This window comes from Micromesistius poutassou (assembly GCF_964030765.1).
Source record: "Micromesistius poutassou genome assembly, chromosome: 2".
In the NCBI taxonomy this organism is placed as follows: Eukaryota; Metazoa; Chordata; class Actinopteri; order Gadiformes; family Gadidae; genus Micromesistius; species Micromesistius poutassou.
In genome coordinates this window covers 509,140-533,779 of record NC_140272.1, presented here as the reverse complement: position 1 = coordinate 533,779, position 24,640 = coordinate 509,140, and the positions used below count along the sequence as shown (strand labels likewise).

Below are 24,640 nucleotides of genomic sequence, written 5' to 3'. Positions count from 1 at the left end.
CTACTCCTCCTCCTCCTCCTCTCCATCACCAGAGGGTTCCCTCCTCTCCTCCTCAAGCTCTGGCTCTCCCTGGGCTCCCTGCTCCAACTCCTTCTCCACGCCTCCCCCGGCCGCTCCTCCAGTCTCCTCCTCCTCCTCCTCCTCCTCCTCCTCCTCCTCCGCCCGGCCCTCCCCCTGCTCCATGTCCAGCTCCTCGAAGGAGGAGCCGCTGCCCAGCGACTTGTCAGAGTCGTGGTCCCCCCGCTCCGCCCCGTCTGCCAGCTCCCTCAGCGGCAGAGCGGCGCCAAGAGGGGCGGAGCCTAGAGGGGCGGAGGCCAGCGAGGCGGAGGCCAGCGAGGCGGAGGCCAGCGAGGCGGCGGTGGAGGCGGGCAGCGGCGTGCCGTCCCACGGAGCACCGCTGCTCCCCGAGCTCACGTCGCTGTGGGAGTCAGCGCCTGGACACACACACACACACACACACACACACACACACACACACACACACACACACACACACACACACACACACACACACACACACACACACACACGGAGGATCAGGGTTAGATTGAAAAACAACGGCAGACAATGTGGGTGCTTGAGGTCCAAAAACAAATCAAAACGAGAGAGCGAGAGCGAGAGCGAGAGCGAGAGCGAGAGCGAGAGAGAGGACATGAACAGCTACCAGTGATGTCAGTCCCTCTGTCTTCATCTGAATCCTCTTCTCTCAGCTCGGTCTTCGCCTCCTCTCTCATCTCCGGGACGAAGAACTCTGTCTGTCTGTCCAGCGGCAGCATGTAGAGCGTCTGTTCGTCTCTGCACACCTCCACCATCGGGTAGGCACTCAGCTTCCTCTCCTGTCAGGGGGGACGAGAAAGAACAAAGAAGAAGAAATGATTTAGAAAAAATGATCAAACGTGTTTTGTAAAAGATCAGTCAGACGCCAGTAGCTCAGGAGGTAGAGCGGGTTAACCGGTAACCAGATGGTTGCCAGGACGATCCCCGGCTCCTCCTAGTTGAGTGTCGAGGGGTCCCTGAGCGAGGGGCCTCACCCTGACTGACGAACTGGCTGTCATCTGCATGGTTGACTTCGTCGACGGTGTGTGAATGGGTGCATAAAAAGCGTGTTCTAAATGCCCTAAATATAAATATAAGTATACCTTAAAACCTTCACACATCGACTCTATTGACCGCAAGGAATGATGCGGGAATCACCGTGGTAATCCTCTGTGGTTATTATCCAGGGAATAACGAGAAACAAAGATCTACACCTCAGTACAAACAAGAAGATGAACCAAACCAGCAGTGGTTCCTCCCAGTCCCAGTCCCATCTCCACTGAGATCTCCACTGGTCCCAGAGCAGCTTCATCAGGACCACAGTGGACGTGATGAAACGACCAAGGAAGGACTAACCCCGGATCCCTTTTGAAATGACTCTCAGAAGGAGAATAAAGACAGAAATAGGAGATCGATGAACTATGCTGTTAGCATTTAATCCACGATTAAGAATGTAAAGAAACAGCAAGTAACACCTCTCCCTGCCCTTTTCTGCTCTCTGATTGGACACTGTTTATTTCCCCAGCCTAGTGGTGTGTAAATTCAACCCAAGTCTGTGTTTGATTGCTTTTATCGCTGCTGGGAATAATAGAAACAATAGCGATCACAACATGAGGATCCCGGCATGGACTGCAGGCTGACGGTAGCAATGATGCCTTCCTCCTGTACTCTTTTACCCAGACAGTAACTCAGAGCTCCTCTCCTCAAAGACTCTTCAGCCAGAGAACCAAGCTAGCTAGCCTCTAGCTGACAGTTGGTGAATGTCTCATCTTCTCAATAAGAGTTTCTTCAGAAGCCTGTTTCTCTCCATCACATAAGTAATGGCTCTTGTTTCATTAATGGCCGCCTTAATAATGCAAGACTTCACCAGGTGTTACACAGACTTAATCTGCCTTAAATGAAACCCTTACACCAACCGCACACCAATTAACCATTACACTAACCACACAACAATTAACCCTCACACTTACCACACAACAACTAACCCCAACTGCACAACAACTAACCCTTACACTAACCACACAACAACTAACCCTTACACTAACCACACAACAACTAACCATAACCACACGACAACTAACCCTAACCACACAACAACTAACCCTAACCACACAGCAACTAACCCTAACCACACAACAACTAACCCTTACACTAACCACACAACAACTAACCCTAACCACACAACAACTAACCCTTACACTAACCACACAACAACTAACCATAACCACACAACAACTAACCCTAACCACACAACAACTAACCCTTACACTAACCACACAACAACTAACCCTTACACTAACCCACAACACCTAACCCTAACCACACAACCCACTAACCCTGAGACTATGTACGCGTGTAGAAGCATCTTCTTCCACAACAAAAAGACTCTTCTCACAAATGTTGCCAGACATTCAATTCACACCTCTGAACCGTTTCATGTCCCGGTGGACCGAGGGGGAGGGAGGGGGAGGGAGGGGCAGGAAGGGGGAGGGAGGGGGAGAGAGACGATGGCTGACAGACGCAAGGTTGAAATGTAGTTATGGTTAATCCTAGTTAGGGTTAGTAACCCTAGTTAGGGTTAACCCTAACCCTCTGGGGCTCAGATCACTAAGAGCTTAAGGTTTCATACTGGAAACATTGATATTAGAATGCTAATTCTAGATCTAATATCTTGAAATCCTGAGATGAACTGCAAGTAATAGCAGAAAATACAGTCCCTCGTCTACCTGAATATTCACTTCTGACCTCTAATGAGATACAATCAGGCCTTTGAAAAGAAGAGGGACGCAGAGGGACAGAGAAGAGAGAGAAGAGAGAGACAGAGATATCTATATTATATATAAACACACACACATATATATACAGGGATCTGTGGTCTACTGGTTAAGGAGTTGGACCAGTAACGGGATATGGCAAAAATATGGACGGGGGAAGTAGTTGTGCAGAAATCTCCTACATCCTCATCCATGGATGAGGTGCCCTTGAGCAAGAACTCTAATATTTGTATATTAGAGTTCTATATATTATACACAGTATGTATACATTAGTTATATATATGACATATGTATACATTAGAGAGATGTATAGATATATAGATTCTATATATTTATATGACATTAGAGTTCAATATATTTACATGTATACATGTATACATGATATATATATATACATTAGTTATGATATACAGTATGTATTTTAGTGTTCTATATATGATATAATATTCAGCCTCATAGTAACACCAGTTCCCCTGAACTCATTAGTGAGTTCTGTCACTATACGCTTTGTCTTTAGTGAGTTCTGTCGTTAGTGAGTTCTGCCTTTAGTGAGTTCTGCCTTTAGTGAGTTCTGTCGTTAGTGAGTTCTGTCATTAATGAGTTCTGTCATTAGTGAGTTCTGCCTTTAGTGAGTTCTTTCCTTAATGAGTTCTGTCCTCCTGTCTCTGAGCACACAGACTCCAAGAGTGACATTTAGTTAGAATGCAGCTCTATGGAGCTCTCTAAGGAAGACATAATTAGTGATATCGCTATTAATGTCTTGGGTCAACACACACACACACAGTCATTACCTGAAAATAATAATCTGGCATTTGGATTCTCTCGCCCAGCCTTCCCACTGTTGTCCTTGTAAAAATTGCGCGCCATCCTGCCCTGTAGCCGTGGTAACGACACAGGGCTTTTTTCTTCTTCTCGCCATGAATAAATCATGGGGCCAACCTGGGACCTCACAGGAGTGGTGCATGAATCAAGGTTACACACACACACACACACACACACACACACACACACACACACACACACACACACACACACACACACACACACACACACACACACACACACACACACACACACACACACACACACACACACACGCGGCTGTCAGCTAGCCTGTCTCCAGTGGAACCCGTTATTGTTCAACTTAATTGTCAATAGTCCCAACTCTGATCTTTACTTCTTCCAAGTATTCTCTTATCTATGAGGGTTTATAATTAAAAATGTTCATCAAAACACACAAAGCGCAGAATGTGTCTCTCTCGTCTCACACTTAATTGACTGAATTATATGATCATGTATTAGACTTTCTATAACAAAGGCCTTTTTTTTTTTTTTTCTAATCCTTTATAGCTTTTGTGTTTCTGTTAGTTGCCTTAACAAATTGAATCAAAGTTAGGATTATCTGTTCTCCCTACTTTAAAAACCTCCTTTTTTTACGACTGAAGTAAGGAATTCTTCTGGAAACCTCCATACAGAACAGACCAACACAGGACCCTCTGAATCCCTTCATAACACAGCCAATAAGTAAATGCTGTTACTTCACCCGTCTTATTGCAACTTCCCTTGAATTCTGCCTAATTCTGTCTAAATGGATATGAATCAGAATCCAAACATAACATCATTTATTTAATTTGAACAAGTAGATATTAAAAGATACGTGGCTTTATTCATAATGATATCAATACAGTTTGTGTTCAACTTTTGGCAAGTTAATCATTCAGACACTATCCACCCACATGCATTCATAAATAAACACCCAAATCCACCCACTCCAGCAATCAAACAGCAAATATTCTTTCCATATCGCTCCTTTAATTACACCCAGGGTCAAGCCATTATTTATTAAAGTCTGCGAATGATCAGGGACAAGGTTCTTAAATAAAACAGCACACGAAAGTAGTGTTTTTACAATGAATGAAAAGGTTGATATTTGGAGCTGCAATTCCAAGAAGAAAATCTCAGCTACAGAGGTTACGTTTCATTTGTGTGTGTGTGTGTGTGTGTGTGTGTGTGTGAGTTATTACTACTAACATCTACACCTGAGCCTAGCTCATAGCCTTGTGTTTTGTTCAGTGCGCAGCATTGAACTTAGAAGTAAGAGGATCAACGTGATGAGTAAATAGAGAAGGTGGCAGGGGAGAGATGGTCCACAGCCTGGTAAGAAGAAAGAATAGAAGACCTTGTTTTGAATTGAAGTGACTATTCCCTATTGAAGTGACTATTCCCGGCCGTCGAGGTATAAAGCATAGCCGCTGATTAGCTCTCACTACCGTCCTTCTGAAAGGCGTCCGTCTGTCCGTCCCTTCAAGGCTGCTTCCTTTTAACTAGTGACTTTAAACCAAATATCACCGCAGCATCACTGAGTCGCTGCTTTGTGTGGACAGTAATGGTTAGGGGGTTTAGGTCAAAGTCTCCTCCATCATACAGCCTCCTCCACAATGCTTCCGGTTCCATTCAAACACATGAAATACTCAAGGTTATGCAGTTTAACTTTGAGAGGACAATTAACACGCCATAATGCATGAACTTGGCGAAAAAGGAATTAGTACAACCTCCTGCAGGAATGAGTGTGAACCAGCGGACTCCAGAGTTGCTGGTTTTATTTTGCCAGCCAGTTCCTAATTGGGAGGCGGGCGATGTGGAAGGGCCCGACGCCAGCAGCTCTTTCTCACCAAAGACACAAAACCGCAGGAAGCAAAAGGAAATGTGCCCCCTTGTCATTCCTGAGAAAAGGGTATACAGAGCAATATTCAACGGCCTTGGGTCACCGTACATTAAATTCACATGCATTATTTTCTGGAATATACTGCATTATTTACTGCATATGTTTAGCTTTGAGCGTGAGGAAGTTCATCAGCACAACAAAGTGGCTGTAAGACGGTCAAACTAAAAAAGTGATTGCTGCTAGATGAATACAGGCAAAGACATTTTACTGAAACTCTGCAAAATTGGAAATTCAATAAAACTGCAATATAATTAAAGGTGCAATATGAGAAAAAACAACTGACTCTTCACTGCCTGGAGCCAAAGAGCCTCCAGAGGTGGACTGCAGGTAAACTCCTTCCTACTCAGAGTGTTACAATGAAGCTCTGTGAGGGAGGAACTTGTGTCTCAGGTTTGACAGCTAGGCAGAGCTCCAAGCTGACAGCTTCAAACAATATATCTGGCTGAATAAGAAGCAGCCAGAGACAGTCTTGAAGTCAGGGCAAAGAAAGTGTAGGAAATCAGACGAGGAGGAGTAGCTGTTTGAATGTAGACGTCACTATCGGTACAATTACATTTACATTTACATTTAGGGCGATTTAACAATCGCCAGGCTAACCCCATTCCCCGTATACAGCAGTGAACGACTGCCTTGTATGCCTTGTATGCCAGTACAACAATGGGGACATAACCAGACCATGAAGACTGAAACCATCCTTTGAAGACACAAACTGCGTCGTGATGGGGTGTCTGGTCATTCTTCTGAGGTCAATCTACGAGGCGAAGCAGACTGAAGATATCTGTCGAACTTTATGAGCTTTTGGTAATATGTAAACATTGCAAATATGCACACATTAAATTAAATCACCTTTCTTGGACTTTGTTCCAAGAAATTTGTTTGTTGGAATTCTTGTGATCTCACGATACGGAGACAGACAGAGCGCTCATCACTGGCATGAGGTGGGACCTCCTTCCTCTGCTGCTCTATGGGCAGCTGATACTGAGCCTGTTGCTAGGGCAACCGTCTCAGCCAAACACCCTCCCCTCACTCGCTGGTCCATGGAGACCGGACACTTTGATCCTCCGTATGAACTGGTGGGGGTGAACAGTGGAGGGGCACCCCAATGTCTCCTGAAGATCAAGAGTGTTTTCAGAGGAGAGACAGTTTTGGAGAACACGACTATTCCAGATGAGAGAGACAGTCTGGAAGAACACGACTATTCCAGATGAGAGAGACAGTCTTGAAGAACACGACTATTCCAGATGAGAGAGACAGTCTGGAAGAACACGACTATTCCAGATGAGAGAGACAGTCTTGAAGAACACGACTATTCCAGATGAGAGAGACAGTCTTGGAGAACACGACTATTCCAGATGAGAGAGACAGTCTTGAAGAACACGACTATTCCAGATGAGAGAGACAGTCTTGGAGAACACGACTATTCCAGATGAGAGAGACTGTCTGGAAGAACACGACTATTCCAGATGAGAGAGACAGTCTTGGAGAACACGACTATTCCAGATGAGAGAGACAGTCTTGAAGAACACGACTATTCCAGATGAGAGAGACAGTCTGGAAGAACACGACTATTCCAGATGAGAGAGACAGTCTGGAAGAACACGACTATTCCAGATGAGAGAGACAGTCTGGAAGAACACGACTATTCCAGATGAGAGAGACAGTCTTGAAGAACACGACTATTCCAGATGAGAGAGACAGTCTTGAAGAACACGACTATTCCAGATGAGAGAGACAGTCTTGAAGAACACGACTATTCCAGATGAGAGAGACTGTCTGGTAGCTCATGTTTCTAATGTGTAACAGTGAGGACAAAGGTAGGAAACAGCAAACAATGTTCATTCTACTAACATAAAAGACTATTATTATTTCAATGTGAAATCACACATCTTCCCCCATTGGGCTTCAAGAAAACATTTCAAACCCAATTCAAAGAGCGTGCAGATTGGGTAATGTTGTGGAAGTGGAAATGCTTCCCCCTCCATCAGAAACAACCAGCAACCATTTATCTTCCTTTGGACAAAACTGTTCTCCACACATGGAGAATAATGCTAATCTATCGATCTATATCTATACACTACACAAGAAACAGTCCCAGAGGCCAGTAGCCCCATGTGAAGGCCCCTGGCTGTTCTAATGGATGAAGATGAATGGAAGAACTTACAGCAAGCACCGACGATGCTCCTCATTAAAAACTTTGCTCACACACACACACACACACACACACACACACACACACACACACACACACACACACACACACACACACACACACACACACACACACACACACACACACACACACACACACACACGTTTGATGACACTATTCCCAAAGCGATGGTCGAGTAATGACTGTGTGTGGAGGAGTCTCACGTTTGAACATTCCCTCTAATTGAAACAGCAAACACTTCTCACACACACACCGATATAAACGTCCAGCTGACTACATCCGATGTCATGCTGACAGGAGAACCAAGCTCGGGTAGAGGTTCATGTGTTAGCGTAACTATCCCCCGTCCATGAGGGCGTAAACAGGGAGGAGGTGGTGCGGAGGAGATGGGTTTGGGGGCAGTGGTTCAGCACCACGTCCCTGTCCAACACACTCCTCTACCGCTCATGTGGAGCCCGTTCCTCCCGCTCACATTTCCTCATCATCACCGCCCACCCATCGCAGCCCCCCACACCAGAAGAGCCCACCGAATGAGAGAGTTCTGCTCCAGCTCATGTCCTCTGAGTGACAGGCCCCTGAATGGCAGTAATGCGGCGCGTGGCGGCCTCAGATGTCTTCGGTTCAGAGGCCCACACGCGGGCATCCAGCCAGCCGCTATGCACGGCCTGGTCGCCCACTGCTCCTGCTGATGGACCTAATCCAGTGGAGGAGCGATATTCACTGTGTGACTGGAGCCTGCGCGCTAAATATAGTCATTAAAGGATGCCAGGTTTATACTCCTACAGACACAGTGGCAGGGGTCTTACCCTGTTTCATTTAAAAAAAATAGTCAAACTGGTGGATTTCAGTGGTTCAACATGGTTCAAGTTCAAAGGGATACGCTGAGAAATCTGTAAATTGGCAACTGCCTGTCTAACCAAGATTCACTTAGATAAGACTACAAACGGAGATCATTTGTCATCATTTAGACCTTTAGCGGCTAGTCACAGGTAGCTGAACAATCACAGCACCAAAACAAGTGACAAACTATCTTTGTGATAATCTCCATTAAAATAATTAAAAGTGTGAGAATAAAAATAATAATAATAATAATAATAATAATAATAATAATAATAATAATTAAAACTTCACATGAACAGACACCAGGCTACTGTGACTCTACAGTGACTAAGTCAATCGAAGCGGCTAACAAAGCAAAAGCTAACCCAGCCAATTCTCCGCACAATGTTTGATTTGGAATAAAACAACTTGTCTGAATTTTTGTAAGGCCATTTACAATTGACCAATTTCTCGTCGTATCCCTTTAGCCAACATGTCGGTTCAACATTGGCTCAACATTGGCTCTGTGACACCGTGTTCCTCTGGAAGAATCCTGTTCTCCCACTGTCTCATGGTCGGTAATCACAGCCTGTACCTCCATGATCACGCTCCACAGTTACACCTAAGACTTTCCTTACCATTAGGGTTAGTTGGTTTTCCTCACCATAAGGGTTAGTTGTTTTTCCTCACCATTAGACAGACAGAGAGACAGACTGAGAGACCAGTATAACCTGTGGCATGCAGGTTATAGAGGTGGTGGTGGTGTTAAACACCTCCTCCACACCTCGAGGAGGCGGTCCACCGCCCCCTCTAATGAAACACTGGAGGAGCTCAAAGCTACCGGTGAATTCAAAGCTGCATTTCTCCACGACCGGATTTCCGCTGTGTAGCTTTTCTAGTGTTAATATCAGAGATGAGATCATGTCACTCAGTCCAGTGTGGTCCCTAGTGACCACAGACATCCAGAGACCCCCAGACCCCCAGCCCTAGTGACCACAGACATAGCGTGCTGTGAGGACAGAGGGGCCGGACAGGTTCTCCAGCTGGTTGACCCCGGCCCACCAGGGTCTTTGACAGGAGGCAGGACGGCCACTGATGGCGTTGTCCTCCAGGAACAAAGGCCTTTGTTGGCCTTTGTTGACCTTTCCTGACACAAGGTGACGCTACAATGGACTCTCACATCAGACGCTCACTTACACCGCTCTCTCTCCGTCTTGCTGCGGTGGAAGGTCTCCCTTTGAAAAGGTATTCTCTATTAAAACAAGCGTTTCTCTTTGTTGTTTCCAATACGCCCAGCCTTCCCCGCTGCTGTTTCAGGTCTGAAGGAAGTGAAGCCATGCATTAGGGAGACAGACACACTGGGACTGGTAGGCAGGGGGTTTGGCATTTGGGTGTCCGAATGGGGAACCAAAGGACAGAAGGTCAGTGAGGACTCCATCATCAGAGTGTCATAAGGACACATCCCCTCCTCCACCTCCTCTCATCCCCTCCTCCACCTCCTCTCATCCCCTCCTCCACCTCAACTCATCCCCTCCTCCACCTCCTCTCATCCCCTCCTCCACCTCCTCTCATCCCCTCCTCCACCTCCTCTCATCCCCTCCTCCACCTCCTCTCATCCCCTCCTCCACCTCCTCTCATCCCCTCCTCCACCTCAACTCATCCCCTCCTCCACCTCCTCTCATCCCTCCTCCACCTCCTCTCATCCCCTCCTCCACCTCCTCTCATCCCCTCCTCCACCTCCTCTCATCCCCTCCTCCACCTCCTCTCATCCCTCCTCCACCTCCTCTCATCCCCTCCTCCACCTCCTCTCATCCCCTCCTCCACCTCCTCTCATCCCCTCCTTCATCCCCTCCTCCACCTCCTCTCATCCCTCCTTCACCTCCTCTCATCCCCTCCTCCACCTCCTCTCATCCCCTCCTCCACCTCAACTCATCCCCTCCTCCACCTCCTCTCATCCCCTCCTCCACCTCAACTCATCCCCTCCTCCACCTCCTCTCATCCCCTCCTCCACCTCCTCTCATCCCCTCCTCCACCTCAACTCATCCCCTCCTCCACCTCCTCTCATCCCCTCCTCCACCTCCTCTCATCCCCTCCTCCACCTCCTCTCATCCCCTCCTCCACCTCAACTCATCCCCTCCTCCACCTCCTCTCATCCCCTCCTCCACCTCCTCTCATCCCCTCCTCCACCTCCTCTCATCCCCTCCTTCATCCCTCCTCCACCTCCTCCACCTCCCCTCCTCCACCTCCTCTCATCCCTTCCTCCACCTCCTCTCATCCCCTCCTCCACCTCCTCTCATCCCCTCCTTCATCCCCTCCTCCACCTCCTCTCATCCCCTCCTCCACCTCCTCTCATCCCCTCCTCCACCTCCTCTCATCCCCTCCTCCACCTCCTCTCATCCCTTCCTCCACCATGGAATCAGCAGAGTTCACATCTAACTCCATATACACACGTCTGTCGTGGTCTGATGTAATTACCTTCAAGAGAGGATGTTACTTAACCTCTCTGCTCTGGAAACAGAGGGAGACTGATCCCTCACGCTGCTCTAAACAGAGGGAGGCTGATCCCTCATGCTGCTCTAAACAGAGGGAGGCTGATCCCTCATGCTGCTCTAAACAGAGGGAGGCTGATCCCTCATGCTGCTCTAAACAGAGGGAGGCTGATCCCTCATGCTGCTCTAAACAGAAGGAGACTGATCCCTCATGCTGCTCTAAACAGAAGGAGACTGATCCCTCATGCTGCTCTAAACAGAGGGAGACTAACCCCTCACGCTGCTCTGCCCAGGAGGGGTTAACTGGAGTAGCGCGCTCATTCTTCTCCACTCCTTTAGTCGGCCAGCTGTCCCCTACTCCGGTCTGTGCTGCATACGGACATCGTCTGATCCCCTCGTCTGGAAGAGAAGCTCGTCTCTCCTCCTCCTCCTCCTCCTCCAGACGTGAGGAGACGGCTCCTGCTGCGAGCGCTCGCTTAAAGGCCGTGAACTTCTGCTAAAGGCCAAGAAGCCCTCACCACCGCGCTGTGAGCGGTCAATACACCCGCCGTACCCTGACGGGCTCACAGGGATGGGTACTAACAGGGTGTGTGTGTGTGTGTGTGTGTGTGTGTGTGTGTGTGTGTGTGTGTGTGTGTGTGTGTGTGTGTGTGTGTGTGTGTGTGTGTGTGCATGTCAGTGATAACATGTTATGTTACTTTGTTATTAGCAGTTCAGTGTTAACATGTTATGTTACTTTGTTATTAGCAGTTCAGTGTTAACATGTTATGTTACTTTGTTATTAGCAGCTCAGTGTTAACATGTTATGTTACTTTGTTATTAGCAGCTCAGTTTTAACATGTTATGTTATTTTGTTATTAGCAGTTCAGTCTTAACATGTTATGTTACTTTGTTATTAGCAGTTCAGTCTTAACATGTTATGTTACTTTGTTATTAGCAGTTCAGTCTTAACATGTTATGTTATTTTGTTATTAGCAGCTCAGTGTTAACATGTTATGTTACTTTGTTATTAGCAGCTCAGTTTTAACATGTTATGTTATTTTGTTATTAGCAGTTCAGTCTTAACATGTTATGTTACTTTGTTATTAGCAGTTCAGTCTTAACATGTTATGTTACTTTGTTATTAGCAGTTCAGTCTTAACATGTTATGTTATTTTGTTATTAGCAGCTCAGTGTTAACATGTTATGTTACTTTGTTATTAGCAGCTCAGTTTTAACATGTTATGTTATTTTGTTATTAGCAGTTCAGTCTTAACATGTTATGTTATTTTGTTATTAGCAGCTCAGAGTCCTCATGCGTGTGCAGGTGTTGTGTGTGGTGTGATGGTTTGTCTCAGACGGAGATTAACAACAAAACAAAATTAAGTCCCCAGTATGGCTCCACCAGAAGGGAGATTTCCATGGCAACCTGTATCAATAAGGTGACACTAACTGGGTCAGTGAAGATGTGAGAGGTGGTTTCAGCCTCAACTGAATAGCAAATGGAAGCATGCAGACACACACACACGCACACACGCACAGGAATGCACACACATTCTTTACACACAGCGTGGTTTGTGATGGAGGATGAGGGGAGAAGGCGGAGGACGGGAGGAGAGGAAGGGAGGGGAGGAGGGGGCGAGGAGGAGAGGAGGGGAGGAGGGGTGGAGGGGGAGGAGAGGAGAGGGGGAGGGGGAGGATGGGAGGCGGGGAGTAGAGGAGGAGGAGGCGGTGACTGTTGCTCCTCAGGTTTTAAGTGCTCTCGAGGGGGGGGGTGTTAAGCAGTGGTCGCCAGGATCCATCAATAATGAACGAGTTGACTCAACGCTGGCTGGGCTTCAAAATAACCAACGGCACGAAGAGAAGAACACCAATCACACGCAAACCACGTCCTCCTCCTCTGAGCTCTGTCAGCAGCCGACCTCTGACCTCTGACCTCTGACCTCCGCTCTCCGGTCCCAACCTTCCATCTACCTGCTCGTCTCCATCACGTTTCCTCCACAGCCACGCCATGAGCAGTCTGTACCCTCCCACCAGACGGGAGCTGGGGGGAGGGCGGGGGGCGGTCCAGGTGGGGGGATCTGCGCCCTGAGCTTTGGGGGAGCGAGGGAGGGAGGGGGGGATGCCAGTGCATTGTAGAATAATAGGATGAGGTAGAATGCGCCGAGACCCCCCCGTCCTGCCCCTTCACCTCCTCTCCCCCTCCCCCCCACCCTCCTCTCTCCTCCTCCTCCTCCCCTCTCCTCCCTCTCGTCTATTCTTCCCTCTACTCCCCCTCCCCTCTCCTCCCCCTCCTCCTCTCCTTCCCTCACATTTCTCCTTATTCCCTATCCTCCACCTCCCCTCTCCTTCCCTCTCCTCCCCCTCCTCTCTCCTTCCCCTCCTCTCTACTCCTCCCCCTCCCCTCTCCTCTTGTGTTCATCTCTAGGTGTTTTATTGATCCAAAGTATAACACAGGCTCATCAAAGTATCACAACCAGAAGAGGATTTGATGCAACAAGATGCTGCTGAGTTTTGTACTTCCATCGTGTGACCAGCACACTCCGTATGAAGAACGATAGAGAGGACTGTAGTATGAGGGCCGTCTGGACGCGTGGGCAGAGGGGAGGGTGAGTATCAAATTCATCTCTGCAACAACAAATCGCCCTCGCTCCGTCGCTCTCCTTCATCAGCGAGGGGAGAGAGGCTCTCGCTCTGTTCTCCAACCATCAACCCGTCAGTATAATAACCTCCAGATAAACAGACACTGAACAGAGAAAAGACCGGACTTAGGAAATTCCTTTTCTTTCCTCCCACGTTTTCAACACAAATAGCACCTACACAGAATTAATAAAGAGGGCTCCTGCTGAAGGAGCTGCTGTCTCCCGAGTAAAGCCCACCCAAAACTAAATCGCCCGGACGATGTTCTGCATTTCACTCACACTGCCTTATTTTCAACCTCCTGTTCCTCACTGAGCTTACGATGCGTGGCAGCATCTAACACGACCAAAGCATCTAACACGACCACAACATCTAACACGACCACAGCATCTAACACGACCACAACATCTAACACCACAACATCTAACACGACCAAAGCATCTAACACGACCAAAGCATCTAACACGACCAAAGCATCTAACACGACCACAGCATCTAACACGACCACAACATCTAACACGACCACAGCATCTAACACGACCAAAGCATCTAACACGACCACAACATCTAACACGACCACAGCATCTAACACGACCAAAGCATCTAACACGACCACAGCATCTAACACGACCAAAGCATCTAACACGACCACAGCATCTAACACGACCAAAGCATCTAACACGACCAAAGCATCTAACACGACCACAGCATCTAACACCACAACATCTAACACGACCACAACATCTAACACGACCACAACATCTAACACGACCACAACATCTAACACGACCACAACATCTAACACGACCACAACATCTAACACGACCACAGCATCTAACACGACCAAAGCATCTAACACGACCACAGCATCTAACACCACAACATCTAACACGACCAAAGCATCTAACACCACAACATCTAACACAAACACAGCATCTAACACGACCACAACATCTAACACGACCACAACATCTAACACGACCACAACATCTAACACGACCACATCTAACACGACCACAACATCTAACACGACCACAACATCTAACACGACCACAGCATCTAACACGACCAAGGCATCTAACACGACCACAGCATCTAACACGACCACAGCATCTAACACGACCAAGGCATCTAACACGACCACAGCATCTAACACGACCAAGGCATCTAACACCACAACATCTAACACGACCACAGCATCTAACACGACCAAAGCATCTAACACGACCAAAGCATCTAACACGACCACAGCATCTAACACCACAACATCTAACACGACCACAACATCTAACACAAACACAGCATCTAACACGACCACAACATCTAACACGACCAAAGCATCTAACACCACAACAGCATCTAACACGACCAGGGCTACTCTGAGCACACCCCTGCCACTCAGGCAGCAGTGTGTTATTTGATCATCATGATGACGGCATCTTCTGCTCACTGCTCCAACACACATGGATATCCTAACCCTAACCCCACCCTCACCCTGGCAGACCTGTGGTCCTCCACCTCCACCATGGTAACACCAGCTCCTCCACCAGGCTCGTCTCTGGTACAGTGGATCAATCACCACACTATCACCAGGTCTCAGCAGAAGCTGTGCGGTGAGTCAATTGAATGATCAGATTGAAGCTTTAAATGCCCCCAGAGCTGCTTTATCACTGCATTCAATCTGACTGTTGTTCTCCTGAACTCCATCCTGATTGGCTTATCCTTGGAAGCGCATCACAGCACAGCTTTCGCTTCTTCAATTCCAGGAGACGCTTTCATATGCTAAGCATTTCTCTGCACCCATCAGGCTCTCATGTTGCATCATTAAGCTTATTGGACGTAACCAACGACTAAATATCTGTCAGAGATGTGAGCTCCATACATTATTCTGGTGGGCAAAAGAGTGTCACCGAGGGTAGGAGTAGGACAAACATAACGGACAAGGTTCTGAACCGGCACGATGGATGAGGCTGGGGTTAGCCAACATATGTCTCACACTAATGAAAATAGAAGAACAACAATATCATCAATTCATCACCTTTACATCATTACATCACCAAAATCTTTACAAATCGATTCATCATCAACCAAACATCCTACCACACACATTTCTATGCTTTCCAACTTCAGGCCCCATGCGTCCCCCATGCAAGAAAACCCTTGTTGGCCTGTGTGCGTGCGTGTGCGTCTGAGTGCGCGAGATTAACTTGTTTTCTGACAGCTAAACTGCCTCTGGATGTCTTTATACGATGACAGAGCTGAGAACATAAGGGGTGCAGCCTCCTGACCCTCAGCCCCCTGACCCTGACCCCCACAGACCCCCTGACCCCCTGACCCCCAGACCCCCACAGACCCCCTGACCCCCAGACCCCCACAGACCCCCAGACCCCCTGACCCCCACAGACCCCCAGACCCCCACAGACCCCCACAGACCCCCTGACCCCCTTAGACCCCCTGACCCCCCTGACCCGGACCCCCTCAGCCCCGGACCTCCACCCCTCTCCAGAGCCCCCCGTACCAGGGTGGTCTCCTACGCTGGACTCTGTAATGGATTGAGAGTTGCGGCGGACAGAGGAACTCGTCACTTTGATTGATTAAATAAAATGTAGGTCAGCTGAACAAGAGAGGCGGTGGCAGAGGGGCTGGAGGCTGAGAACTCGGACAGAGAGATTTACACTCACTGATCTCAAAAGATTCAAACACAGACAGACAGACAGACAGACAGACAACTTGTTTTTAGACAGACAGACAGACAGAGAGAGAGAGAGAGAGACTTGTATGGTCGTTGTATGGACTTGTATGACACTAACCCTCCGCTCACCCCAGGACCCCCAGAACACAACCTGTTCTTCTGAACCGGGACTGAGCTGCTTGTCTGCTTCATTGAAATGATTATAATCTCCTTGATGGACCGAGCCAGCACCTCACTTTGTTTAGAAAAACCCTTACACTATGGATTCATTCAATAAATCATACACACACACACACACACACACACACACACACACAACCTTCTGGGCCATCCACGTACTACCCTTTAAACCGCTATAAGCCACTCTTCATTATTCATTAGCTTAGCGCTAGATGCTTCCATCACTGTTGGCACTGGGCTAGCAGCTAGCACTGGGAGCTGCTCATTGACATGTCACTCAACGTGTGCACACCCACACACACACACACACACACACACACACACACACACACACACACACACACACACACACACACACACACACACACACTTTGTGTTACTATTCCATTATAATATATTAGAACAAAAATGGTCTTTACTGCAGAGTAAATATGTAATGTTAATAAAGAAGTGCATGTTGCTCCTCTACACACACACACACACACACACACACACACACACACACACACACACACACACACCTCTCTTACTCCTTTCACCCCCTCACGAGGTGCTCCTCCTCAGCATTGTTCCTGCTAAGGGAGGCTCCTCCATGAATCCCAGTGTGGAAATGTCACCAGTAAAGGCCAGTCTCTGCTCCCAGGCCATCCTGAGGGTGGCCTGCTGGGAGACCTTTGGGTTTTTATGAACCTACCACCTCATCTGTTGGTCGACTCAGCTCACGTGATGACTAAGCAACGCATGAATGAGGGTGACAGGATGATGACGTTGTTCGGCCAACAGGACTCACCAGCCAAATGTAATTTGGTTAACTAGTAATGAACCAAATGTACTCTGATTAACTAGTAATGAGCCAAATGTACTCGGATTAACTAGTAATGAGTAATTTCTAAAGTCTGATCGTTGACCATTGAGCACATTTTTTAACTTATCATAAAACAGTCCTCATTGCAGTGTAGTGATTAGATATGGTTTATCTTAGAGTTATGAAACAGTCCTCGCTGCAGTGTAGTCATTAGAGATGGTCTTTCTTATGAATACTCATTTACCAATTAGAAAAAAATAATCAACTCAAGTGCCCCTCAACTCTTGCTAGAGTAAGGGTGGTCCGTAGATGAAGCTTCAAGCGGTAGCCAGGCCTACCTCGATGTAGGAGGAGAGCTCTGGGTAGACTCTGTAGGGTCCCAGGATGTGGGAGAGGGGCGTGGTGGCTGGGAAGCTGGAGGTCACCGCGTGGGTCACCTCGGGCAGCGAGAACACCCGGAAACCGTGCTTCTCGTACAGCTTCTGGAGCTCCGGGTCGGGGGCCTGCTCGCCCTCACTCAGGATGCTGCCCACCACATACCGGCACTGCTTCACTGGCCTCTGGTGAGGAGAGGGAGGGGAGGGAGAGGGGAGGGAGGGGGAGATTGAGGAGTAGGATGGAGAAAGGGGAGAATGATGGAGAGAGGAGAGGGGAGAGAAAGGGAGGAGGATGGAGAGGTAGGAGGAGAAGGGAGAGGGAGGAGGAGGATGGAGAGAGAGTGAGGAGCAGGATGGAGAGATGGGAGGAGGATGGAGAGTTGAGGAGGATGGAGAGAGGGAAGGAGGATGCAGAGGGAGATTGAGGAGCAGGATGGAGAGAGAGGGAGGATGGAGAGAGAGGGAGGAGGATGGAGAGAGAGGGAGGAAGATGGAGAGAGAGGGAGGAGGATGGAGAGAGATTGAGGAGCAGGATGGAGAAAGGGGATGAGGATGGAGAGAGGAGAAGGGAGAGAAAGGGAGGAGGAGCAGGATGGAGAGGGAGGAGGAGGATGCAGAGGGAGATTGAGAAGCAGGATGAGAGAGTGGAGGAGGATGGAGAGAAGGGAGGATGAAGAGAGATTGAGGAGGAGGATGGAGAGAGGGGAGGAGGATGGAGAGAAGGGAGGAGGATGGAGAGGGAGATTGAGGAGGATGGAGAGAGGGGAGGGTAGAGAGGGGAGGAGGATGGAGGGGGAGAGGGAGGAGGATGGAGATTAAAGCATTGTCGTTTGGTGGGTTGACTTGCAAGAGAACCACCATCAGATAACGTCTGGAGATAGGCTGGAAGGAGAGAAGGCCTGAAGCATCACACAGAATGTGTTGCCTTTTGTCTTCATGTTTCAGCCGAGAGAGAGCGGACCTGTCTGAGTAGAGACCGTTAGGTACTATAGGAGGGCCTGCACAGACAGACACAGAGAGAGAGATTCTTCCTTCCCTGCCCTTCTCCAACTCTCTAGCACTCCATCTCCTCTCTATGTCTCTCTCTCTCTCCATCTCCTCTCTGTCTCTCTCCATCTCTCTCTCTCTCTCCCTCTCTGTCTCTCTCTCAATCTGTTCTCTATTTCTCTCTCCCTCGCTCTCTCCATCTCCTCTCTGTGTCTATCTCTCTCTGGGAGCGTTTCCCTCCAGGCACAGCTCATCCCTCCCCAGTAATGACTCTGGCCTCCTGGGGGTCCTGTGTAATTACTGACGAGGACAAGGAGGTCTCCAGGAGGAAGGACACCTTATTGGCAAGGCAGGTTCACCTCAACACCTCCTCAGCTCCTCTCCAGTCACAGAAGGAGGAGGACTTTCTCCTCCTCCTTCTTGCAGGGGGCCCAGAGGGGGTCCAGCCCGGTCCCTGCCCGCCCTGAGTCAGGGAACAGGTGGAGGTTCCCGTTGGTTCTTCTTCCTTCGACGGACATGTCGGTTAGAATCGGTGAGGAGATCCATGGAGCTGTAAATATGATATATATATACTGTATATTTTATTCCTCTTCCTGAACCGAGTGAACCGAGTGGTTGAAGGTAGGGTAGGGTTAGGGTAGTAGCTAACCCTAACCCACATGGGGTTACCTCCCTTTGCCTGGCCGGCCTGTTGCTGGCATAGTGGGAGACAGCAGGTTGTGGTGGAACACTCTGTACCTTCTTGCGACTTTAAAAGTCAACCAACCGAGGGTGGACCTAGTGAGGATCAGCTAGCCCAGTGAGGATCAGCTAGCCCAGTGAGGATCAGCTAGCCCAGTGAGGATCAGCTAGCCCAGTGAGGATCAGCTAGCCCAGTGAGGATCAGCTAGCCCAGTGAGGATCAGCTAGCCCAGTGAGGATCAGCTAGCCCAGTGAGGATCAGCTAGCCCAGTGAGGATCAGCTAGCCCAGTGAGGATCAGCTAGCCCAGTGAGGATCAGCTAGCCCAGTGTAGTTAGGCTGGGCTTAGTGCTCTGATCGGGGGCCCGTGACGCGCCAGAGGAGCCATTGAAACGAGGCTCTGAAGGCGAGCGAGACTTCTTTCGTCAATTTACACTCTTCCTCCTCTGACAGATCTCACACCTCGTCTCATCGCTCCCCGCGCCGCTGCTGTGCGACATTTCATTTGGCCCGTGGTTCGTCAGGGAAGGAAGAGGCGCACCGCGCTGTTCACCGCCACCCGCTCTAAACAACCACATCCTCACGCTCACCAGAACTCATTCGCAGCCCTTCCTTCAGGGACCAACGCGCGGCCCCCAGCAGCTGGGGCACGGTTCATGGAGAGGGGAAGATTAGAAACAAAGACAGGATTGACATATTGGTTTGTTATTTTCCAGTGGCAGTTTCAGCGAGTGAGCTCAGCCTTTGTTATGTAATCAAATATATGTAATAACCCTTAACTTTACCCATATTCTGCCTGGCCTCCTAGCAGGAGGCTAGCCTATCTAATGTCTAACCTACCTAATTAATTAACTTTTCCACAATATTATAATTGCTGCACCTGTACATGCATGAAGAAAAACTAGGCTTATGCACGGATACATCTCCCAATAGCCATAGAGATGAACCAACTACAGAAAACTCTTTAAAAACATAGACCATGGTGCTCAGGGTGAGGGTCTTCCACCCTACTCATCAAATATGCATCTACACAACATTAAACAGGCCTCTTGTGAAAACCAGCCTATCGATGCTGAGATGTGACAAGATGTTGGGGTAACCATGTGTAATTTATTCATAAACCTTCATTACATAATTGCATTCATAAATGTAATACAGAGACGCCACTTTCAACTTCAGATTGATAGTGATCCATGGTTGCGGATTGAATAGTGATAACATGCTTGATCTCTCTGGATGCACTGCTGCTACCATGACAATCCTGCCATCTACTGGTCACTAATGTATTGCAGGCCAAAAATATTCTAAACCCAAAGGCCAAGTATTAATGGTAAATCGTAAACGGAAGGCTACTGATTGATAAGGTCTTATTGTGAGATTTAAATAAGGTATATTATTTACTAGCTAAACAAATATACAACCTGCTTAATAATATTGATTCACTTGTAAATTTTGTACACGTTTTCTATGGTTGATGGTTCTGTTAACTGAAGTAATTGTAGTTGTTCTTCCTTTGGTGCAGAAGGTAGTGAAAGACTTCATTCCTCTGTGTAGACATCTTTTCTCTGTCTTTGTTATCACTGTCAGGTGGGGAACAGGGTCAGAGTTCAGACGGGGGTGGGGGGTGGGGGGGTCAGAGGTCAGACGGGGGGGGGAGCGGGCAGAGGTCAGACGGGGGGACGGTGAGGTGGGGATGCTTCACTCGCTTATTAAAGTTGTTGGTCATGTTCAGACGGCTTCCTGGACAGAGAGGGAATCCACTGCCCACAAATCATCACTCATGTAATAACATCACCTGATGGGTTGGTAACCAATGAACGGTCTTCTCTCGTGTATTCTGTCCACTGGAATCATTCAACCCCCAAAAGACGAGGGGTTCAGAGGCCTAACCATAACTATGACCCTAACCATGACCCTTACCCTAACTATGACCCTAACCATGACCCTTACCATAACTATGACCCTAACCATGACCCTTACCCTAACTATGACCCTAACCATGACCCTTACCCTAACTATGACCCTTACCATAACTATGACCCTAACCATGACCCTTACCCTAACTATGACCCTAACCATGACCCTTACCATAACTATGACCCTAACCATGACCCTTACCCTAACTATGACCCTAACCATGACCCTTACCCTAACTATGACCCTAACTATGACCCTAACCATGACCCTTACCATAACTATGACCCTAACCATGACCCTTACCCTAACTATGACCCTAACTATGACCCTAACCCTAACTATGACCCTAACTATGACCCTAACCATGGCCCTTACCCTAACTATGACCCTAACCATGGCCCTTACCCTAACTATGACCCTAACCATGGCCCTTACCCTAACTATGACCCTAACCATGACCCTTACTTTATAACTATGACCCTAACTATGACCCTAACCATGACCCTTACCATAACTATGACCCTAACCATGACCCTTACCCTAACTATGACCCTAACTATGACCCTAACCCTAACTATGACCCTAACCATGGCCCTTACCCTAACTATGACCCTAACCATGGCCCTTACCCTAACTATGACCCTAACCATGGCCCTTACCCTAACTATGACCCTAACCATGGCCCTTACCCTAACTATGACCCTAACCATGACCCTTACTTTATAACTATGACCCTAACCATGGCCCTTACCCTAACTATGACCCTAACCATGACCCTTACCCTAACTATGACCCTAACCATGACCCTAACCCTAAAAAAGAGCCTTTTCTTGTCTTTGGAATACTTCCTAAATTAGCTCTAACACACACACACACACACACACACACACACACACACACACACACACACACACACACACACACATTTTTTTACAAAACGGTTGTCAATTTAGAGTGAGAAAAGTAAGGCCTCCGACAGCCTAGTCGAAATCCTAAGGTTTGTTCAGAGCCTGTTTCTGTGTTTTGGGAAATCAAACCCTCTTCTGTAGTCCCAGCTTGCTCCACTCATGTGATGGATCGAGATCAAGGAGAACTAAAGAATGATCCATTTATTAAGACTTTCCTCCAAGACAAGAATCTCTTTCTGCTTCCAATTAAACACTGATTTCAAGCATTTAGATAGATAGATATGTGAAACAAGTCCACCCAAAAGGCAAATTAAGACGTTCCTTTTCTGGGGACTTGTTCTTCCCTGGGCCCTGGAGGTCCTGAGCCAAGAGGACAGGAGAGAGGGGAAAACAGCAACGTGGCAGTGAACAGCTGATCCAACCACCAGAAGGTTCCAGTGGTCCGTCACCTTTACGGCTCGGTGTGAAATGACCAGGATGGATTTAATAATAATTAGGTATACGCCAGTTACACATTAGGTCCACATTGTATGACCCACGGTGTCCATGGGCTCAGTGCTTTAAAGACACCCCGGCGGGAACCGCACGTTTCACGGAGTCTCTGAGGACCATGTTGTCCAGAACCTCAGCTCTGCTCTCACCTGCTTGGGGTCGTCGTAGAAGATGCCAATGCAGCTCAGCAGTGGTCCGATGGAGCAGCTCTCCGTGTAGCCCGCCCCACTGTCCCTGTAGGGTCCCTCTCTGAACTTATAGGCGATGATGAGGTTCCTGACGGGAGGAGAGCCCGTCCTGACCACCACCTCAGCGAGGAGACCCGAGTACAGCACGAAGCCCACCACCGTCACGACCAGACAGATCAACAGGACCAGGATCAGGATGAGGATCATGAAGTCCGACATGACTGCAGCTAACCGGGATAAGAACTGGTCTAACCAACCCTAACCGTATTAAAACCAGCTCTACTGAGCTGGGTCTAGTCTGCCCTGGACCAATGTGAGCACAGAGGGTCGTTGACGGATATATCTGTTTATATATTTGTATATTTTATACCAGTGGTTTACATCACTGATGTCCTGTTTCCGTGTCAGATGGAGAACAGACGAACGTTTATTTATATGATATATATCCGTTATACATGTATAAACCAGTGGTTTACTCACTAATGTCAGAAAATACGAAGGTTTATTTCCCCAAACAACGAAACATGCTTCCCGGTTAAACCATTCCCTCTCGACCCAGGGTGTGTTCCCTCAGAACCCATCGGAGACCCATTTGATCGTTTAAACATTAAAGAAAGACATGATACATGGAGACATATCTGATACCATTAAAATGTTGATTACTACTTCTTATAACTTATCATACGTTTATTAAATAAACGGTTATTTTGACCTGATTAATAACTCCCCCATGCGTTAGTTTGACCCATTGTAAACAGTGACGAGGACTTCATTTAAATTGGATGATTGCAGCCAGTTCATGAATTAAAGTGGTCCCATTATGGCCTTTTTTAAACTGTTTATTATTTAATTTATTTGATCTAATAAAATTGATTTACAATAAAGGGTTGTCGAGCGCATTATTTTTTCTCCTACTTTTATGAGTATTACAACCCCTATGTGAAGGCTCTGCCTTTGGCCAAGCATACAATGGAGATGTCCCTTCACAACGAAGAAAACACCTTTTAACTTTGAGGTCGTTTGTTAGCACTTTGAGATCATTTAGATCATATACCCAAAAACATATGTAAAGAGCAATAGGAGAAGGAAAAAACGGAAAAGCATAATATAACCCCTTTAAAGATTATATTTTAGGGTTAGGGTCATATTTAATATAATAAAGGCCCATAAACAGCTAGTTCATGAATTAAAGATTATATTTATGGGTCATATTTCATAATATATAGGCCTACTACTGTACATTCTCCATGTACCAGTATTTGCTTAAAGTGTAATTCTGTAGTTAACAGTTCGATGAAGATGGTTCATATCTTAGTTTAAAGTAAAGACCAAACTATAGGTTAACAATTAACCAGATTTAAATCAAATAAATAACAGTGTAACATGTTATTAACACATTGGCACCAAATGGAAACATAAAAAACATATAAATGACAATACAATACATAATGATTTATGATCACAGTAAAATAAATGTACAATCATTTCAAAGTGTTCTCTAACTGGGCTATCAACTGGGACGTTCTTACAACATGCTGTCTAACTGGGACGTTCTTACAACATGCTGTCTAACTGGGACGTTCTTACAACATGCTGTCTAACTGGGACGTTCTTACAACATGTTGTCTAACTGGGACGTTCTTACAACATGCTGTCTAACTGGGACGTTCTTACAACATGTTGTCTAACTGGGTCAGTCTATGGTTGTCTAACTGGGTCAGTCTATGGTTGTCTAACTGGGACGTTCTTACAACATGTTGTCTAACTGGGACGTTCTTACAA

General features: G+C 47.5%; 1 protein-coding gene across 1 annotated transcript; it reads right to left on the bottom strand.

Moving 5' to 3' along the window:
• On the bottom strand, positions 1 to 23,359 carry tex264a (testis expressed 264, ER-phagy receptor a; the record flags this gene model as incomplete). The annotated part of the gene is made up of 4 exons (XM_084463691.1): positions 22,820 to 23,359; positions 17,648 to 17,869; positions 665 to 836; positions 1 to 434 (listed from the first exon to the last, which is right to left on the bottom strand). Exons 1-4 carry the CDS (start codon positions 23,075 to 23,077, stop codon positions 1 to 3), a joined length of 1,086 nt encoding a protein of 361 aa, XP_084319817.1. The 5' UTR covers positions 23,078 to 23,359.
• Between the last annotated feature and the right edge of the window lie 1,281 nt (positions 23,360 to 24,640).